A 19,233-nucleotide genomic window follows, 5' to 3' on the forward strand; every position below is an offset into this window, starting at 1 on the left:
TCAGCCACTCGCTGCCACACCCTGAGCCACAAGAGAGGGAAGAGAAAAGAACAGCAGAGTTTTAAAGATGCAGTTTCTGTCTCTGGTGTTGACTTTCATTTGTTTGCCACCTCCCTGCTGGAAACCACAGGCATGGCCCATGGTCTCACTGGCCATTGTCAGAACTGGCACATTGCAACAGCACCAAGGTGCTTAGGGGATTGCTTTCATTAGCCTTTCTGGGCACAAATGGGCAACCTTGGTTTGCTAAGCCAGGCTTTAAGACAAAAGGAAATAGGAGAGGAATAGGAAAGAGATGAAATAAGGTGGAGAAAGGAAAGGACACATGGGGGGATGGGGACACATCCCACGTGGTGGTTGGCATTTAGCCAGAGCAGGGGATTTGACGGTATCACCTGGGTCCCTTTTTTCTGGCCCGATCTGCTCAGGACTTTTCTCGGGATTAAGAGGACAAAGGCTTAGCCGTGTTCTGGAGGGTCCCAGGAGACGGTGCGGCCGGCAGCCATGATGGTAAAACTCACTCCTTTCCCTGCTTTCAGTTAGCAGTTGTTGAGTTTTCTTTTTCTTCATTTCCCCCCCAAAAGGATCTTTTTAATGACCCCCAAAGGGAGCAACGGGTGGAATAGTCTATATGTGGTCACCAATTAGACCTAATTTTCAACCCAGTTTTGGTCCATTGATTTCCAGTCCCACACTTCACTTGTTTACCAGGCATGATCTCAGCACAGTCCTTGAGTTACATCAGTCGGCCTGTGTGTTTGGACTAATTCAGTCTTTGTCTCACTGTTGTACCTTTTCCCATCAGCATTTGTTGTTATAGGTTATTGTGACACTTTATGAACTTTGCTAACAATGGCCAGCCTAGGTCAGACCAAGGGTCCATCTAGCCCGTGTCCTGTCTGCTGACAGTGGCCAGTGCCAGGTGCCCCAGGGGGAATGAACAGAACAGGCAGTCGCTGAGTGATTCATTCCCAGCGTCTGGCCCTCAGAGGCGTCTCACAGCTGAACTTCCGATCAAGCCCAGTTACTACCATGCCCCTGCCTGCGGAAGTCGGGCTTGGTGAAGAGGCTGAATATCACTTCCCAGGCCGGCCCCTAGGGGCCTTTCCTGAGGTACTGGGGATAGAGCCGTGGGGGGTTGAGTCGGACTCTCCTCCCTGCTGCCATGGGGCAGAACCAGGCTGTTGTTGAAGTGAAAGGGGAGCCGGGTGGCTTCCCTTCCTGGGTGGTCTCTCGTTTGGCTGCTATGGTGTGACAGTCGGGTCAGCTTCACCGCTGCGTGCACTGGAGCTAGCATTGGCCCTGGGGGCTGCAGGCAGGCAGGAGCCGGAGTAATTGCAGCATGGGGTGGAATCTGCCTCTGGGGTGTGAAGGTCTCACCCCAAAGCAGAGCTGACGTGGCTGTTTTTAGAGTTACCATATTTTAAGTGTCCAAAAAGAGGACACTCCATGGGGCCCCGGCCCCGCCCCAACTCTGCCCCTTCCCCAAAGTCCCCGCCTCAACTCCGCCCCCTCCCCTGAACGCTTCGCCCCCCTGCTCCTCCCCCCCCCTGCTTCCTGCGAACATTTGATTCGCGGGAAGCCTGAAGCAGACAGGCAGCAGGTAAGCTGGGGCTGGGGGAGAGGGGCGCGAGGAGGCGTGGCCCAGTCCGGGCCCCCCCAAGCCGAGCGGCTCCCTCCAGCGGCTGGCCCCGGCCAAGAGGCTCTGGCCCCAGCGCCTTCGGCTTGGCTCGGCTTGGGCCCCGGTTCTGGCCGAGCAGCTCCGGCCCGGCCCTGGCCCTGGGCGAGCGGCACCAGCCAGCGGCCGAGCAGCTCCGGTCCCAGCGGCTCTGGCCGGCTCAGCTCGGGCCCTGGTTCCGGCTGAGCGGCTCCGGCCTGGCCCCGGCCCTGGCAGAGCGAGCGGGTATTTGAGGATCAAAAAGCTGGACATGTCTGGGAAAATCCGGACGTTTTGGAACCCTACTGTTTTTGAAGTTAGACTGAGTGAGACGCCCCCCAGTAGCATCTCAGATCATCCCTACGCTCTCCAGGGAGCTTTCCAGAGGTGTCATGGAGTGAGTCCTGTCAGGACACCGAGCAGGACAGGCCCTAGGCCTTTCCGCACCAGGCATACAGGCCCCTGCCACGTGAGCTGAAGGAGGGAGTGGCAGGCTGTTTGCCTTGATGTGGGCTGCTGCTAGAGGCAGATCTGGTCATGTGCCCTTGGCTGTGCTTGTGACGCATTTTCAGCCAAAAATAGAGACAAACCTGCGTGCCGGAGCTTGGATCTGACTGGGTAATACTTGGTTTTAGGCTTGTCCCTTTGATCCATTTAGATCCCGACATTTTAAGACCAGAAGGGAGCTTTAGATAGTCTAGTCTGACTTGCTGTATACTGCAGGGCAGAGGATCCCCCAGTGGTGCCTGCATCCGGCCCGTGTCTTGTGACCAGGGCCGGCTGTAGGCACCAGCAAAGCAAGCAGTTGCTTTGGGTGGCAAATTTGCCGGGGCGCAAGAATCCAACATGGGAGCTGAGAACCAACAGGGGGCCCTGGGAGCTGTAGTTCCTTGGTTAGCTCCCTGCCTATAGAGCCGGCCCTGGAGCAGGGAAAGAACTACATTTCCCAGCATTCCCTCAGTCGCAATTAACAGGAAAGGTGGGGAAAGGAGTGTGGAACTGAAACCTCATGCTGCAGCTTGCTGTGAATGGTAGGAACAGAGCCAGCTGTAGGTTTTTTGCCGCCCCCCCACCCCAGCCCTGGGCTCCTGCTGCACCACCGTGTTGCCCCAGGCCTGGACTCTCCCGCACCCACACCCCCTGCTGCCCCAGCTCTGGCCCCCACCCGCACCCCCTGCTGCCCCAGCCGTGGGCTCTCCCCCCACCTGCATCTCCTGCCACCCCAGCCCTGGGCTCTCCCCCAGGCTAGAAAGAATTGGGTGGACTAAATGGACAGTGCACCTCTCTATCTGAAGCCTAGCAAGGCAGGTACGTGGATCCCACTAGAATTTAAACGGAAAAATAAGGGAGGGGAGGCTCTGGACCTGGGCAGCTTTAGATACAGTACCAGGCACGTAGGAGGATTTACACTTCTGAGCCATGGAAGCAGAAATTGACTTTTCCTTTCCAGATTTAGCTAATATTCAGAAAGGGAATCTAGCACCTGCCTTCCAGATTTGAACACCTCAAAATTCAGGAGTGCTCAAGCTCAGTTTGGGCAGCTGTTACCTCATTTCTCCCAAATCAAATATACTGATCCACTGTAACTTGCTGTAGGAAAAGTAGAATAAATTGAGCAAGAAATGCTTCCCAGTGGTTATTAGGACTGGAATTGCTATTTTCAACAGCCATTGCCTTTTTGTTTGTTTGTTTGTTTGTTTGTTTGAAAGGAAGACAGTGATATTGCATTGGCAAATTCCCCATAGAAACAAAGAGTGGAACAAAAGAATAATAAAGGCACCTCAACTTTTCCTCATTTATGTAGGACAGTCTTATAATATGCATCCAGATATCCTCCAATCACACAAGCTGAAAATTGTTCCACTTTACTGCAGTTCTGTAACCATATGGGAACCAATCCTGTCTGTGTTCTGTGCACATCCAAAATTCCTGCTGAATGACCTGCCCTGGGAGCGAGTTACCAGTGACCCAGGGCTGGGGCTGCAGGAGGGTACAGTGGGGGGGTGGGGGGAGAGAGAGAGCCCTGGGCTTGGGGTGGGGAGGGGGGCAGCCAACATTTTTTTTGCTTGGGGCAGCAAAAAACCTAGAGCTGGCCCTGCTTGTGACCGAACTAGAGCCAATCTCCGAGAAGGGACCGTGGAGTCAGAGGGCAGACATGGACCGAACCCTCCCCAAAGCCCTCGTGGGGGTCGGAGCCGGAGCTCTGGTTCGAGGTTTGGGGGGGGTTCAGAGGGGGGTGGTGGAAGCTGTCTGCCAGCGCTAGCCTGGCGGGGGAGGGGAGGGGAGGGTCAAGCTGCTGCTCAGAATTCAGGGAAGGTTCTGATACCCCCAGAAAGCCCCATGTAGCTCCCAGTGTTAACCCTCCTGTCTGGTGGCCGTTATCCAGGACGCTACCCCCCAGAGGCCATTTAATGTCACGGTGTCTTTGAGCTGCGTGGACTTGGACCCCAGGCGGTGGGTCTGGGCTCTGCCTTACTGCGTGTGCTCTGCTCAGTGCTCTACACACAGCATTGCTCCGCTCTGTGTTCTGCTGCCTGTGACAGTGCCTCTCTGCTCCTCTTGTGCTGGGGGCTCTGGCTGTCCCTGCCCCGCCTCGCGCCTCCGCCCCGCGCCCCGCCTCGCCCCCCGCCTCGCCCCGCGCCCCGCCTCGCACCGCGCCTCCGCCTCGCACCCCGCCTCGCCCCGCGCTGCCCAGGTTCCCAGGCAGTCCCGGTAACAGGACTGTATCTTCCCCCTGCAGAGACGCACACGGTGGAGCTGGATTGCAAAGCGAGCAATCCAGATCGATAGATTCGACTGTCAGTGCCTGGTCTCTGGTTTTCACGTCTGCTTCTTTCTTTTACTAGCTGGGCTCAAGCTTCTCTAAAGATGCTCAGTCTCTCTGCTCCTGGCACTTACCCAAGGCTCTGTTTTGCCCTGGGTGCTGGAGGCTAGCAAAGATCACTTCGACTGGCAGCAGAAGGCCCTTTGTGCACAGCTGCCCTGTGCGGCTGTGCGGGGAGGTGGAGGATTGAGGGGGCTCAGGCAGGTCCCCCTGGAGCTTGAGGGTCTGGCCTGTGCACAGCTGGACGCGGGCAGCCTCATTCTTGCTGCATCTCGGGGTTCTCTTGGGGCCGAGGGTTGTGAGGGACGTAGCCTCTCCCTGGAGCAGTGTGGCTCCGTGTCCGGCGCTGCGTTAACGGACGTGGAGTGGGAAGTTCCCACCATGGCAGTGACGGGAGGAGAGGGGATGTGGAGTCTGCCTGGCCCATTGCAGCTCACCAGCGCTGGCAGCTTTGGAGTCCGCCTGTTGGATACTGTTCAGAGCCTGCAGCTGCCTCCACCGTCACGCTGAGCAAACCAGCGGTTGTTGTCCAGGTGTCCTGTGTGTGGCAGTCATTGCACTGCAGCCTGCCTCTCCTGGCTCCTTCGCCAGTGACCCCCCATTCTGAGCCCCCTCTTCTTCTCACGGGAATATCCGGGCTGCAGTATCCACGTGTCCGCTTGAGGGGGTGCCTCTGCTTTTCCTCCCCGATGCAAATGCAGCCTTTGCAGGAGGGTCTGTCACTGAGAACCCCACTGGGAAGGCCAGGAAGCACTGCTAAGCCAAGGGACCAGTGACCATGTGAAGGTTGGACGGCAGGGCTGGTCGAGAACCTTGAGAAGGGGATTCCCGGGGAGGTTGCTGTCTAGCTGTAGTGACTTGCCAGATATCGGGTCATAATGCTGCTGATTGGATCCTCATGCTCTTTACTTCCTCCTTCAGTCATCACTTGATGTTGTCAACCACGCTTTCAAGAACTGTAGAGCTAGACGTGACTGCGTTCTGCCTCCTGCAGTTCTAGCGCTCTGGGGCCGATCAGCTGCCGAAGCCCTGTTGTGATTGCTGTAGGAGCGAAGCCAGGTGGCCATGGGGAGAACGTGATCTGCACGACCTAAATCACCGAACTAACCAGAGCTGAAAGCATTTGGTGGGACTGGTGTGCGGATACCTCCAGAGCAATGTATGGGTCTTGGTCCTGCGAGCAGACAGTTCAGTTCCTGTTGTCTCTGTTACCTGGGATTGGGTAACTAACGGATACAGGAATTAGCATCACTGGTGCATGAGTGGTGCTGGTCTGGGGAGATGTTCCCAGTCCCTGAAGGGTTAAGTATTTGGGCTAGACCATTACAGCTGGATTCTTTGACCCAGCTTCTCCAGACTCAGGCGGGCTTTGTAAAGCACCTTTCAAGTGTGTTACCAGATTTGCCCATGACTTTGGAGTATGCTCATTTATTCGGGTTACTTTTCTGGGGAAGGGGATTCTGTAATCCTATCAATGTACTGCTTGTGTCACTTGTGCTTTCATATGGAGCTCTACTTCTCTCTTCTGCAAGTCCCCTCCCAATGGATCTATCCTGCAGGACCTAGGTTCCCCAGGGCTGGGTTACTCCAGCCCCAGAACCAAATGAACGAGAATCACACTCACACTCCCCTCCTCTCTCCTCCAAGTGTGAGCGGACCGGGTCAATCAGCACTGTCAAGCTGACCCCTTATATGCCCCTGGGCTCCATGGACTGGGTCAAGCAGCACTTTCAAGCTGTTACCCTTATGCGTCCCAGATTCAGCACGTCTCTATCCCCACTCCCCCAACACAATTGTACTGGCAGTAACCTACTTGATGAGCAAACCCCACAGTATTTTGGGCGCTGCAGGGATCTTTAGCTTAGGTAAAAGAAGCGTTGCTGTAGAGTGAATGGGGGAAGCTAAAACACAAACGAGTAAAGTTCAGCAAGAGAGAGAGAAGCAACCAACTGAACCATAGAAGTTATTTATTGAATAATAGTGATAACTACACAAGGACTAAATCAACATAACATACATGATTAAAGGTTAATACCTAAGGTAGACAGGAAAACAAAGAGAGAGAGAGAAAGAGGGGGGGGTCTCACCACTCCCTGAAGCTTGAACTGGTCGGTGTTCCCAGATGATGGTGGTAGCTGAGGGTCCTGAGGGCAAGAGGCAGGCAGAGTCCCCAGCACGATCAGTCAGGAGAAGATGGATTCCCAGTGGAACTGATACCTAGTTTGGATCTAAGCATCAGAACCCTGGCTAGAGGGTGAGTAGGGATTTTTGTAGAGAAAATACAATGGTTGAAGGGAGAACACTAGATTTGTTTATAGGTAAACTGATGACTCAAGGGTTTTCTTTAGACTAGACAATAGGAACTGATCCCTCTTGGCTATGGGGGTGTTTTCTTCCAGGGAGCTCACAATGCAACTAGGCTGCTTCAGTATTTGGATGTCAATAAAGGATTCATTAATAGAATTGGTCTGATAATTGCTGAGCTGGGTGTGTGTGCAGGCATAGGTTCATTAGCATCTGGAGCAGAGATTCCCATGATGCAGTGCTTCCCTGCTTTTTCTGGTCCCAGAATTCAGTGTGGTTCTCTGTTCTCCATTCTGTATGTAAATTGAGATGTCTTCCTGTCCCATCTTTCATGCAGGAAGAGTTGTCCCAAGGGGAGTTGTGTCTGCTCTCCAGTCTGTATGCTAATGGAGATGTCTTAAACTTGTCACCCTTGTCAGGAGGGGTCTAGGTGTGTCTCCCAGCGCCCTTCACTGCTCTCTGCAAGTCTTTTCTCTGATGGGTTTTGGTTTAAGCAGAGGCTGGGGGCAGGGGTGTCTTTCATGAGTCAGGCTGGATACTGCACCCTGGTTCCCCAAGAACACAAAGGTGTCTGGTATCAAGTGGGAGGTGCCCCCAAGTACTAGCTGCAGAGTTCAAGGCATGGGGACATGGTGTGGTGTTGCTGTGGCAGCCAGCCAGGGGTGGTTGGTGGTGACAGATGTGGATGAATTGAATAATTCGCCTTTTCACCCATAGATCTTTGAGTGCTTTGCAAAGGCAGGTAGGTATCATCCACGTTTTACAGATGGGAAACTGAGGCACGGAGTCTCTCTAGAACCCAGGTCTCCTGGCTACCAGCCCAGTGCCCTGTCCACATGGCAAATCACAGGAAGCTTGACTTGAGTATCAGTTGCTGTTGACTGAACTGTGGCCTCGTGTCCCAAGGGAAGCAGTGGAAGCCCCTTGCTTAGCCCGCATGCCGTGCTCGTGTGTTCCCACGGGGCACAGCCTGTCCGAGGCTGCCTGGAGCAGGGCTTGAGGCACTAGCTTCAGTGACTCTCCCTGGGATGCAGCCTCTAAACTGCTGTTTTGCCGTGTGTGTTTCAGGCTCTCCCGTTGCTGAGTTTCCAGGATGCAGGCCCAGTCTGTGCTCCACAGCGGCTACTTCCACCCTGTGCTGCGCTCCTGGCAGACCTCGGCCACGGCCTTCGATGCCTCTAACCTCATCTACCCCATCTTTGTCACGTAAGTGAGGGCTGGAGCCTGACCAGCCCCAGGCTGAGGCTGTGCTCCCAGCTGGGAGGTGAGAGGAGATCTCTGGGGAATGTGCAGACAGACCTCTGTGAAGCAGCTTCCTTGCTTCGGAGGAGGTCACACAAAGGGGCAGCGGCTCCCGGCTGGTGTGCAACCCCTGAGTCTGGAGGCCACCCGCCTAGGGACGTGGGAACTGCCATCCTGAGCAGAGCCATGGTCCCTCTACAGCAGCGTCCTGCCTTTGGCTGAGTGTGCACTGGGTGGGGAAGGGCAGGGCTCCTGCCCCGCTGCTCTGAATCCCCATCGCTGCGGAAGTGGCCATGGGCCTGTCACCCTGTAGTAACCTCTGTACGTCGAGAGGAAGCTGCTCACTGCCACCCTTCCCTGGATCTGAATCAGCTTGTCGTCTGTGACCAGCCTGGCGCCTCCCCTGGGGCGGTTTGCTAACCCTCTCAGAAACGCCAGGGCTGCTGAGCTGAGGTGTCCGTCCTGGGGCGGCGGAGCCAGTCTGCGTGCACTGCCCAGCTGGGGCAGTTTCTGATGTGGCCTATGGGATGCTGGTGGGCTTCGAGCTGTACATCGCCTCCTGAGCGGGCTGTGTTTGAATGAGGCCATGAGCCCTGTGGAATCTGGTCTGACAAAGTGGTGATTTTCCCTTGTTATGTTGTATGTGAGTCTTACTGTTCCACATGAATGCTGTGTGTGCCTCAGTTTCCCTGTGTATTGCGCCAGTGTCTAGGTGGTGGGAATAAGGGGGTGTGACTTTTGCGGGGTTGCTCCAGTTGCCTGCACAGATGCTGCGCTGGAGGAGAACCAGAGCCCTGGCTCTGGGCTTTTTTCTGAAAGCCTCTGATTTCTGTGCTAACAAGTTCTGTCTAGGCTGTGTTCCTGTCAATGAATAAACCTTCTGTTTTACCGGCTGGCTGAGAGTCAGGGGGCAGGGCCCTGTGGCTTCCTGCAGCGAGTCCTCATCTGGTGCAGCCACAGCAGGGCGCCTGGTCCGTGTACACAGTGAAGCGCCGCGGAAATAGATCCGGCTGCAGCCTTTAAGAGCGCACTCCATGGCCAGGCATTCCTTCTCTAGGACTGCATAGCTGTATGCTCCGAGCTCAGACCCAGGAGGTGAAGCCGTGTGAGCTTCTTGCCCTGGAGACAGTTGCTCCAAGAGAGGAGGCTCCCCAGAGTCCTGCCTGGCTTCGTAGGGAGCAGTTCCAGAGCATCGCCCGGGGACTCCGGGACCTCTGATCTCTTGGATGGTTCACGAAGCTGTGAACTTGCTTCATTCTGAGCCCCTCCCTGCGGGACACCTGCCACAGCTTCTGGGGCTCAGCGTAAACCTGGCCTGGCTGCTCCCAGGGCTGGGCTCTCCTGGGCGGTGACGTTCTCTGCCTGCGGTGGGAAGAGCCCATGCAGATGATCCTCTGTGGCTAGCACTGGAGGCAGAACTGGCCAACCGCTGGTCTCTGCCCGCTGCGCTGACTCTTAGGGTGACACTTGGACGAAGCTTGCTGGCCCTCCCAGCCGCAAGGGAAATGCAGTGTGTGCGGCCACCTAAAGGAGAGACGGGGGCGGGGCTTCCCCCTCTCTTCTCCCCGCCTCCGTCCCCCCAAGAGCAGCGTGGGACCCAGTGGATCAGGCTCAGGAAGTTGAGACCTTAACCCCTAGCGAGCCGGAGAGCTCCCTTTGTAACCTGCTGCATGGCCTTGTTCTGCTCTCTGCTGAGCTCCCGGTGGCTCTGCACTGCAGCGTCGAGGTCTAAGCTGCGGTCCCCCAGACGGGCGACGCTTCGGCTCACTGCAGAGCTCCCGCTCTGGGACTTGAGTGGAAAGGGGGAGGGATGCCTGTTCCTGCTGCTCATGGGCCTCGGTCGCTGTGTTTCTAGGGACTGAGCAGCTGGTGCAGGGAATGAGCCCGATCTCTGGCTCACTCGCTCAGCTGCTCGGCTTTACACACAGCTGACGTGTCCGGTCACGGGGCTGTCCCTGCTCGCAGCCTCGCTTCGTGGGGAGCCGAACTCTCACCGGCTGTTTGTCCTGTTTGACTCCCCAGTGACAGCCCCGATGCGGTGGAGCCGATCGCCAGCCTCCCCGGACAGGCCAGGTAGGAGTCTGTGGCTAGTGGTGCTCTGCAATCCGGACGGGGCTCCCTGCCATGTGCCTTATCTCAAGGGACGGGGCCTGCGACTGCCAGGCTCCAGGCTGCTGGGGTCAGGGTGGGGAGTTCTTATTGGCCATTCTGTGTCCTCCATCTTGTTCTAGCCAAGGACAGCGGAGCCCCCACTGCCTCCATGCTGGGGATGCGCATGGGGACATAGGAGAGGGTGAACTGAGAATATGCCTCCAACTGTGAGCATGCACTGGGGCACTATGGGATAGCTACCAGGCATTCCCATAATGCACCAGTTAATTCCAGCAGCAGCAGGCGTCCCCTTTCATTGGCCCTGGCCGGGCCGTGGATGTCACCAGGCTACAGGCTGCCATTGTTGTCAGCAGTGCACTGGCCTGGTTTTCCTGGCCCTTGTGGAGGGAGATGTCGTCCTTGAGAAGTGAGCAGTGGGAGGCGGGAGCTGGGGTGGGGTTTTTAGAATAAAATCTGCCCGTTTAAGTCTTGGGGGTCTGGGTCTGAACAAGGGCAGTGCCTTCTGCCCCATCATGTCCAGGGCCTTGCTGCCAGCAGCGATGCACCTGGGCCTGCTGTTGGGCTTGGGGAATTGGTCCCGCTCACTGTCAGGGCGGAGGGCGACCCTCTGCGATCCCCCCCTCTGTGGGGTGGTGGCTCCCACACACGCCCTCCATGCATTTCCTGGCACCTCTGGTCCTGCCTCCACAGCCGAAGCCATGTAGAGCTGAGCCGCCATTGTGAGACTGGGCAGGGCCTTCTAATGAATGAGGAGATAATGGCGTGTCCAAGGGCAGAGCCCTCGCCCTGCTGAGGTGACTGGGCCGGGCTGAGCCTATCAGGGCCCTGGGCTCGTCCCAGGCAGCAGATAGAACGCCAGCCAGCCTTGCCCACTGCCCCTTGGGAACCCCAGATAAGGCGCCAGGTTGCTCCTCCCACGGGTGCTTCCAGGATCTCCAGCAGGCATCTGCTCTGGCTGAATGCTCAGCTGCCTGGGACGGAAACCTGCCCTGCCCCCGTTCAGGCAACAAGGACAGGGTAAAAGTCCCTGAGTGTTGGCCTTGTCCCTTGGCCAGGCCGGTGCTGGGGGGAGGGGGCATGGAGCATTCACCTGGGACTCCCCCCAATCCAGGCACCTCCACGCAATAGCACGGGGTGGGCAGGAACGGCCATGGCAGTGAAAGGGGTAAACGCCCCCTAGGACGGGAGAGTCAGCACTGAGCTGCCTGCACTACCCTCTGTGCTTCCCGGGAGCCTGCTTGGGGCTCTGTGGGCAGGGAGGAGAACCGCGGCTCTCCCTGTGCTGGGTGCCAGGAGTTCCCTGTTGGATGGCGTGGGGAGAGGCCCAGTCCCCGGCAGTGCCAGAGGGTTGGCTACACAGGCCTTCCCGGGAGACAGGGGACTTGGCCTTGGCATTGAGGAGGGTTAATGATGGGCGGGGCCACGCCTGGCTAGTCGCAGCCCCTTGGGCCATGTGGGGGCTCCTTCTCTGGGATCCTTGTTGCTTCACAGCTGTGCTACCCCAGGAAAGCCCTGCTACGGGACACTGGTCTGGCACCCGGGCAGCCTGTGGGTAGCCAGCCTGCAAAGCAGTGCCTGGCCTGCCGAGGGGCTGCGTGCACTGACCCAGCTCGGAGCCCTGGCTGATTTAGGGGGTGGAGGAGCACCGGGGTGGCCTCCAGCACCACCCCTACACCTGTGTTCTTCTAGGTATGGAGTCAACAAGCTGGAGGGGATGCTCCGCCCCCTGGTGGACGAGGGGCTGAAGTGCGTGTTGATCTTTGGCGTCCCCACTAAAGTCCCCAAGGTTGGTGGGGGTGAAGGGTTATGGGGTGTTTAATGCAGTGGCACAGGTAGAACTGGGGGTGGGGTGAGGGGTTATGGGGTGTTTAATGCAGTGGCACAGGTAGAACGGGGGGTTGGGGGTGAAGGGTTATGGGGTGTTTAATGCAGTGGCACAGGTAGAACGGGGGATTGGGGTGAAGGGTTTTGCGGTGTTTAATGCAGAGGCACAGGTAGAACGGGGGGTTGGGGGTGAAGGGTTATGGGGTGTTTAATGGAGTGGCACAGGTAGAATGGGGCGGGGGCAGATCAGGTGGGAGGTTCATAGTTACCAGCTTTATCCTTCAGCTGCATTTTCACTTGTTGTCTGAGATCTTGGGCCCTGGCTGCTAAGCAGGGTAGAGAGAGGACAGCACTTGGATGGGAGACCTCCACTGACCATGCCAAGTGATATGGGTGGCTGTGGAGCCCGGTGTCCTTGGTCAGTGCTGACCCCAGTGCCCAGCATGGTGCTATAGGTGCTGCGCTGCAGGGGGAGGTGCAGGTGACTCAGGAGGGGGCGCTCACCCGTAGTCAGTGTTGACCCCTGGGTGGCACTAGGGGGCAGTACTGTGCTGTGGGGAGCAGGGTGGATGGCTCAATGGGGCACATGCTCTGCATCAGTCACTGCTGACCCCCCCCCTCCAGGGGCCTGGGGGAGCTGCTGTCGTTGGGATGAGATGTAAATCCACATCTGATCCCTTGCTGTTCCAAAAACTCCCTGAGCCCTTTCTAGCCTCCAGTTTCAACAGGATGTGGGCCCCTCCTTCCTACCCCCTCAGCTGTGTGCAGAGTGGCTGCGCCTTCGTGCCCCTGTGGGTCTGTGCTGGGCGAGGGGACCCTGCAGGGAGGTGAGGTTCTTTGGGGCGCAGGGTGCCCGTTGGCCCTGTGGATTTACCGGGGAGCATCTATTCCCCCTGCAGGATGAAAGGGGCTCGGCTGCCGATGTTGAGAACACCCCAGCCATCCAGGCCATAAAGAAGATCCGTTCCTCCTTCCCAGAGCTGCTGATTGCCTGTGACGTCTGCCTGTGCCCCTATACCTCTCACGGGCACTGCGGTGAGCACCAGGGCAGCCACCCCCCCCCCCCCCCCCCCCCTACATTAATCGACAGCCACGAGAGGAGCCAGGCTGCCGGCGGGGAGCGGAGGAAGTGCCGCACTGGCGTGTGCTCAGCTAGTGGGGATGTGCCCTGCCCCCTGGCCGCACGTAACTCCGTGGTGCGATGTGCCGGCTCAGGGGCCAGCCTGCATGGGGCTTGGGGACCTTAGCGGGGAAGGCAGAATTAGATCAAAGGCTGCAGTGACTGAGCAATGCACGGCCGGCCGCTCCATTCGCCTCATACGTGGTCCCACAGCCAGCTGTGAGAGTTAGTTCCCTGGGGTCTGCCTGCCTGCCAGGGCCCTCCCCCCCCAGCACGACAACTGGCCCCCTCCTTTGTCCTGACCCTGCTCCCTCAGCGGTTGGGATGGACGCACCACCTCCAGCCAGCAGGGCTTTGATCTCACTCCCAGGCTGTGCCGAACCCCTCACCAGATTTCAGCCATCTCCAGGAACCTGCTCCCCCCGCCTAGTCACACCCTGCAATCCTGCAGAGCTGGGTGTGGTGTGCAGGCTGCCTCCCCTCTCCAGCGCCCCCTGCTGCTGGGCTGGGCTCCTGTGGGGAGGGGCGCTGGGTAGTTCTGGCTGGTACTCTGTGCTCCCAGTCTAACCCTGGGCTTGCCTTGCAGGGATCCTGCGGAAGGATGGCACCATCCAGAACGAGGCCAGCTGCCAGCGGCTGGCAGAAGTGTCGCTAGCCTATGCCAAGGCAGGTGAGAGGGGTTCCTAGCAGCAGCAGGTTCTTGCTGGCTGCCTGGCTTCGCCCTGCTTGTTGGCCCCACCAGGAACATATCTGAGCAATGCTGAGGGGGGCAGCAGCCGCTGGCCTCTCCTTGAGGGGCTGTGGGCCCATCCCATCTCCGCTGGCTCTGCCTGCAGCTGGTGGGACGCTGGGGTGTCTGACCCAGTTGCTCTCCTCCAGCAGGTTCTGACATGCGGTCCCCAGCCAAACTGAGCAGAGGCTCAGTGGCTCTCCTCCCCAGCCAGGTCCTGGCACTCCTGGCTGCTGGGACATCAATTTTGAGTCCCCCCAGGCCGGGAGTGGCTCCGGGGACAGGGACTGCTCCTTGCAGTTCTTCAGCGCCCGTGCTCTCTCCCTGCAGGATGCCACATCGTGGCCCCCTCGGACATGATGGACGGACGCGTCGCAGCCATGAAAGAGGCTCTGATCTCCAATAACATGGGCAACAAGGTGGGCAGGGGCAGCACACGCGCTGTGGTCAGTCTGGGCTCAGTATAGAGCAGTGTCACAGCTGGAGCTGTATGCATGGTGGAGGGGAGATGATGGGGAACAGGGCCTGCGGAGAAGGAGCTCCCTGCTTCCCACAGTGGTAGGCCAGGGGGTCCGATGATAGCTTCCATGGGGCCACAGGGAGGAGCTTCCAGGCCCCAGCAGGTATAGATGGGAAGGGCGTGCCCATGGATGGGGAGGAGGGGTAATGCCAAGGCTCCTGACTCGGGCAGTTGGAAAACATAGTTGTCACGGAGTATTGGGGGACTCAGGGCCCTGCACCCCCGGCTTCCTGTGATTCACCATGACTCTCAGCCAGCCAGTAAAGCAGAAGGTTTATTTGGATGACAGGAATACAGTCCAAGACAGGTCTTGCAGGCACAGACAACAGGGCCCCCCTCAGTTAGGTCCAGCTTGGGGTCCCAGGGCATCCCAGCCCACCCCCCTTTGGGGGGTCAGAGCCATCTCTGCCTCCCAGCCATCTCTCCAGCCCGCTTCCAGCACTCTGCCTTCAGCGACCCCTCCCACCGCCTTTGTTCAGTCTCCCGGGCCAAGGTTTCACCTGGCCTCCAACCCCTTCCTGGGTTCTCATGTTACACACTCAGGTATTCGCCCTCGGGCAGACTCCCATCCTCCAATGCAGACTATCCCAGCCACACTCCCCTGTCAGCATTCACAGACCACAGTAAGAACAGGCCCAGTTCGTCACAATAGTACAAGGGGATCGCAGCAGAGAATTTCTCCCACACCTCCATGCTGGGCCGGGAGGCAACTGATCTCCCTGCCATGTCTCTCCCGCCCCCTGCAGGTCTCTGTGATGAGCTACAGCGCCAAGTTTGCTTCCTGTTTCTATGGCCCTTTCAGGTGAGTGTCTCCCAAGGCAGGGGTGAGCGTGAGCCAGGCTCTGTGCCTGACCCCAAAGAGTTCGTGCTTGGCGTGCAGAGCTGAGCAATTCCAACGTAGAACTCCGGAGCACTGAGCTCTGGGTCTGGGATTCTCACTAACTTGCACTGAGCTTTGTGCCTCAGTTTCCTCATCTGTAAAATGGAGAATATAGCTCCTTCTCCAGGGAAGGGATGGGGAGGGCAGGCTAGTATTTGCTCCCACACAGGGATTTTCATCTGTCCCTCAGAGTATAGCTCTGCAGAGATTCACTCTTCCTCCTGCCAAGCTTGGAGATGACTTCTGCTCCCAGCTGGCTTCAGCTCTGTTTCTTGTCAGTGCTCTCAGCCCTGCGAGCTTCTTCTCAAGCAGGGCCACCTGGGGCAGGAGGGAGAGTGTGGAGTCGACTGGAACTGCTGTGGAACTGCACAGAGCCCTTCTCACCCCAGAGAGGGAGTGTTGGGGATGGTCCCAACCCCCTGGGCTGGCAGGTCTATTGCCTGGGCTGAGCTCTGGCTCAGAAAAGTGGGGAGAGGTGGGTGTGATGGATTCGGTCCCAGAGACCCCCTTGGGACTGTCACCTGATGTGCTGAGACTACCTCTGAGCCCATTTTCCCTGCCAGCTTGAGACTCCAGAACCCTGTCTTGTTGAGCCAGACGCGCTAGCCAGCTGCAAACACAGGCCCAGGTCTGGTTCACGCCCCCAAAGCTGCAGACTTTAACCAAAAACTGCTCAGCAGGTCACCTATCTCCAGCACCCAGACACCCAGCTCCCAATGGGATCCAAACCCCAAATAAATCCGTTTAACTCTGTATAAAGCTTATACAGGGTAAACTCATAAATTGTCCACCCTCTATAACACTGCTAGAGAGATACGCACAGCTGTTTGCTCTCCCAGATATTAATCACTTACTCTGGGTTTATCAATAAACAAAAGTGATTTTATTTAGTATAAAAAGTAGGATTGAAGTGGTTCCAAGTAATAACAGACAGAACAAAGTAAGTCACCAAGCAAAATAAAACAAAACACGCAAGTCTAAGCCTAGTGCATTTAAGAAACTGTTTACAGGTAATATCTCACCCTCAGAGACGTTCCAATAAGCTTGTTTCACAGCCCCAGGGAGTGTGAGGCAAAAAGTTTGGAGACCACTGCCCTAGGGGAGCTGGGGTGAGGGACTGTGTCACTGCCGCCTGTGTGCTCGCTGGGGTGGGGCTGTGTCACAGATCCACAGGATCAGTGCCATGCTCCAGCTTTGGAACAGCCTCTAGGAGGAACCCCGGCTGTGTGCCAGCACTGCTGGGGTCTCATTCTTCCTCCAGGGTAGGCCACATGGCCTCACCACCTCCTTAGACTGGACCTCTGAGCCGTCCGCTCCCCTGCTTCACAGCGGGAGCTGTGCCCAGCGAGTCCAGCTGAGACTCATGGCACGCTCGGCAGGGATTAACGCACCTCTGTGAGTGTTTGCAGGCACACTCAGGGCACGTCTACACTTAAAACGCTGCATTGGTGCAGCTGCACTGCTATAGTGCTTTCATGAAGACGCTCTAAGCTGATGGGAGAGAGATTTCCCATTGGCTTAGTTAATCCATCTCCCCTAGAGGCGATAGCTACGTCACCAGGAGAAGTTCTCCCACCGACATAGCGCTGGCTACATGGGGGGTTACGTCGGTGGTATTATGCCGCTCAGAGGATGGATTTTTCAGTTATACCAATATAGATCTGTAGTGTGGACCAGACCTCAGACAGCGCTGTCAAATCAGTCGGGTTTATTAGTCAGCTGGAACTCAGCATGGGAAGTCCTTAGGTTGGCAGAGAAAACTGAAGGTTAAAGCACAGACCATTCTGGTCAGCCCAGAGCCCAGCCAGGCTGTAGTGAACCCCACTGCCCAAGCTCTGTCTGTCTCCATCCAACTTCCTTGGTCAGTTCCTAGGTGTGGGCCCTGACTCCTTCCAGCAGCCAACTCTTATCCCCCACCTCCCAGTCCTTTGTTCTCCAGCTGAGAGAGGGAAAATCTACCTCCCTGCTAGGTGTCAGTCCTGTTGATTGGATTTGCCATTGTCCTCAGGCCAGTCCTTTTTAATGACCCATGCTGCTGTAAGATCGCTCCAGTAGCCTGGTTATGCCGATCGATGGGAGAGAGCTCTTCTGTCAGCATAATAAAACCAGGTCAATGAGTGGCGGCTCTACTGTGTCGTCAGGAGAGGCTTTCCCACCGACAGCGCTGTGCACACGAGTGCTTATGCCAGCAAAACGTATGTCACTCGGGGGGTGCATTTTTCACACCCCTGAGCGACAGACGTTTTGCCGACGTAAGTGCTAGTGTAGACGTGGCCTGAGAGTTCACAGCCGTGCAGGTGCACCACTGTACGCTCTCTAATGTAGCTGCTTTCAATCGACGGGCGAGAGCTCTTCCCTCGCTGAACTACTCCAGCCCCGCGAGCAGTACGACATAGCTCTGTCCACACCCGCGCGTCTGTCGGTGTAACTTATGTTGCTCTGTGGGGTGGTTTATTCACATCCCTGAGGCCTGGTCTACACTGGAGGGGGATCGATCTAAGTTACACAATTAATAATGTAGCTGAAGTCGCCGTACTTAGATCTACTCACCGCGGTGTCTTCACTGCAGTGAGTCGACTGCTGCCGCTCCCCCGTCGACGCCGCCTGCGCCTCTCACTCCGGTGGAGTACCGGAGTCGACGGGAGAGCGTTTGGGGGTCGATTTATCGTGTCTAGACTAGACGCGATAAATCGACCCCCGCTGGATCGATCGCTGCCTGCCGATCCCGCAGGTGGCGTAGACAAGCCTTGAGTGATGTACATTTTGCCGACATAAGCTGTAGTGCAGACAGAGCGTCAGCCAGCCAGGCGATATTCACACCTATGTCTCTTAGCCTGCCCTGAGAGCAAACTGCTCCCCACCCTCCTCAACTGGGCAGCCTTGCGAAATACAAGGGAAACTGACGCACACACAGGCTACATAAACATATTACAAACGTTCCCACTTTGTCACAGGCCGCCAGGCCTCACTGGGGGCAGAGTTCTCACTGGTGGGCTCGTGGCTCTTGGGGCGGCTCAGCGAGCCGCTGCCTCCTGAATTGGGAGAAGGATGGGATGCTACTAAGGCCCCTCCTTCCCCCTGCTTTGCTCCACCCCAGCAAGGGGTCACTCCGGTAGGTCGCCTGGTGCCTGGGCTCTCCTGGGAGGGGGGCGCTGGTTCCTGGGAATTCTCTGAGGCCAGACTGATGTTTTACTGCCTGGTATCTCCTTCGTCTTACCAGAGACGCTGCGCTGTCCAAACCTGCGTTCGGAGACCGACGATGTTACCAGCTTCCCCCGGGCGCCCGGGGCCTGGCCCTGCGAGCTGTGGTGAGTGAGCCTGCCCACAGGAGCACCACCCATGGGCCCACAGCCCAGCTGCCCTAGGTAGTAGGTGTTGGTGTCACAGTAATGTCCGGCAGCAGAGTGAATCCTGCATGGCTAGGTGCCAAGAGCCACCCTCTCCTCCAGGCTGATCCGGGGGCTGAGTGGGGAGGTGGGTCTGTCCTCCTCTCCGAGACCTGACCTCTTTCCATGACAGGAATGGGCGTCGCGGTGTGGCAGATCCTCGGGACCCCAGGCCTGTTGTACCTGCCCTGGGACAACCTGGGCAGTGGCAGAGCAAGCTTGTCCCACCGGTTAGACCCCCACCTCACCTGGAGGGTCGCCCCTGGGGGGGGCAGTCCTGGCCCAGGGAAGCAGTCCCACGGTACTGTGAGGTGGGAGCAGCCAGGAGTGGCACTGGCTGGAACAATTGAGGATCTCCTGCAGCGAGCTGGGGGATTGCTAACCCCGGGGGTTGTCCAGCTCAGCAGTGCCAAGCACCTGGTCCTCTCCTGGCTCCACTTGGCATGTGGGCCTGAGGATTCAGCTCAGCAGAGGATGCTGTCGGTAGCTGTCGATTTGGGTGTGACTCCGCTTCCCGTCGCGTCGGCCTTATGCATGTTGCTGTTGCTGTTTGTGTCACAACCACGATCTCCGTGCACATCCGCCATTCCCGGGCAAACCCATCCTCTAGCAAAGAGCTGAGTCGGCTTCTCCA

General features: G+C 57.5%; 1 protein-coding gene across 4 annotated transcripts in view; it reads left to right on the plus strand.

Annotated features, from left to right (window-relative positions):
• Positions 1-19,233, plus strand: part of ALAD (aminolevulinate dehydratase) — a 30,304-nt gene that overhangs the window by 5,449 nt on the left and 5,622 nt on the right. For 3 of the 4 annotated variants that reach the window (XM_034793280.1, XM_034793281.1, XM_034793282.1), the window contains 8 exons: positions 7,854-7,991; positions 10,050-10,100; positions 11,829-11,925; positions 12,863-12,998; positions 13,670-13,753; positions 14,144-14,232; positions 15,080-15,135; positions 18,434-18,521. In XM_034793280.1, coding sequence (XP_034649171.1) covers positions 7,879-7,991; positions 10,050-10,100; positions 11,829-11,925; positions 12,863-12,998; positions 13,670-13,753; positions 14,144-14,232; positions 15,080-15,135; positions 18,434-18,521 — 714 coding nt within the window. In that variant the 5' untranslated portion in view covers positions 7,854-7,878. Of the gene's footprint in view, positions 1-1,091; positions 1,114-7,853; positions 7,992-10,049; positions 10,101-11,828; positions 11,926-12,862; positions 12,999-13,669; positions 13,754-14,143; positions 14,233-15,079; positions 15,136-18,433; positions 18,522-19,233 lie in introns of those variants that run through there. The other variant, XM_034793283.1, reaches the window with a different exon arrangement.

This window comes from Trachemys scripta, chromosome 17 (genome assembly GCF_013100865.1).
Source record: "Trachemys scripta elegans isolate TJP31775 chromosome 17, CAS_Tse_1.0, whole genome shotgun sequence".
NCBI classification, from domain to species: domain Eukaryota; kingdom Metazoa; phylum Chordata; order Testudines; family Emydidae; genus Trachemys; species Trachemys scripta.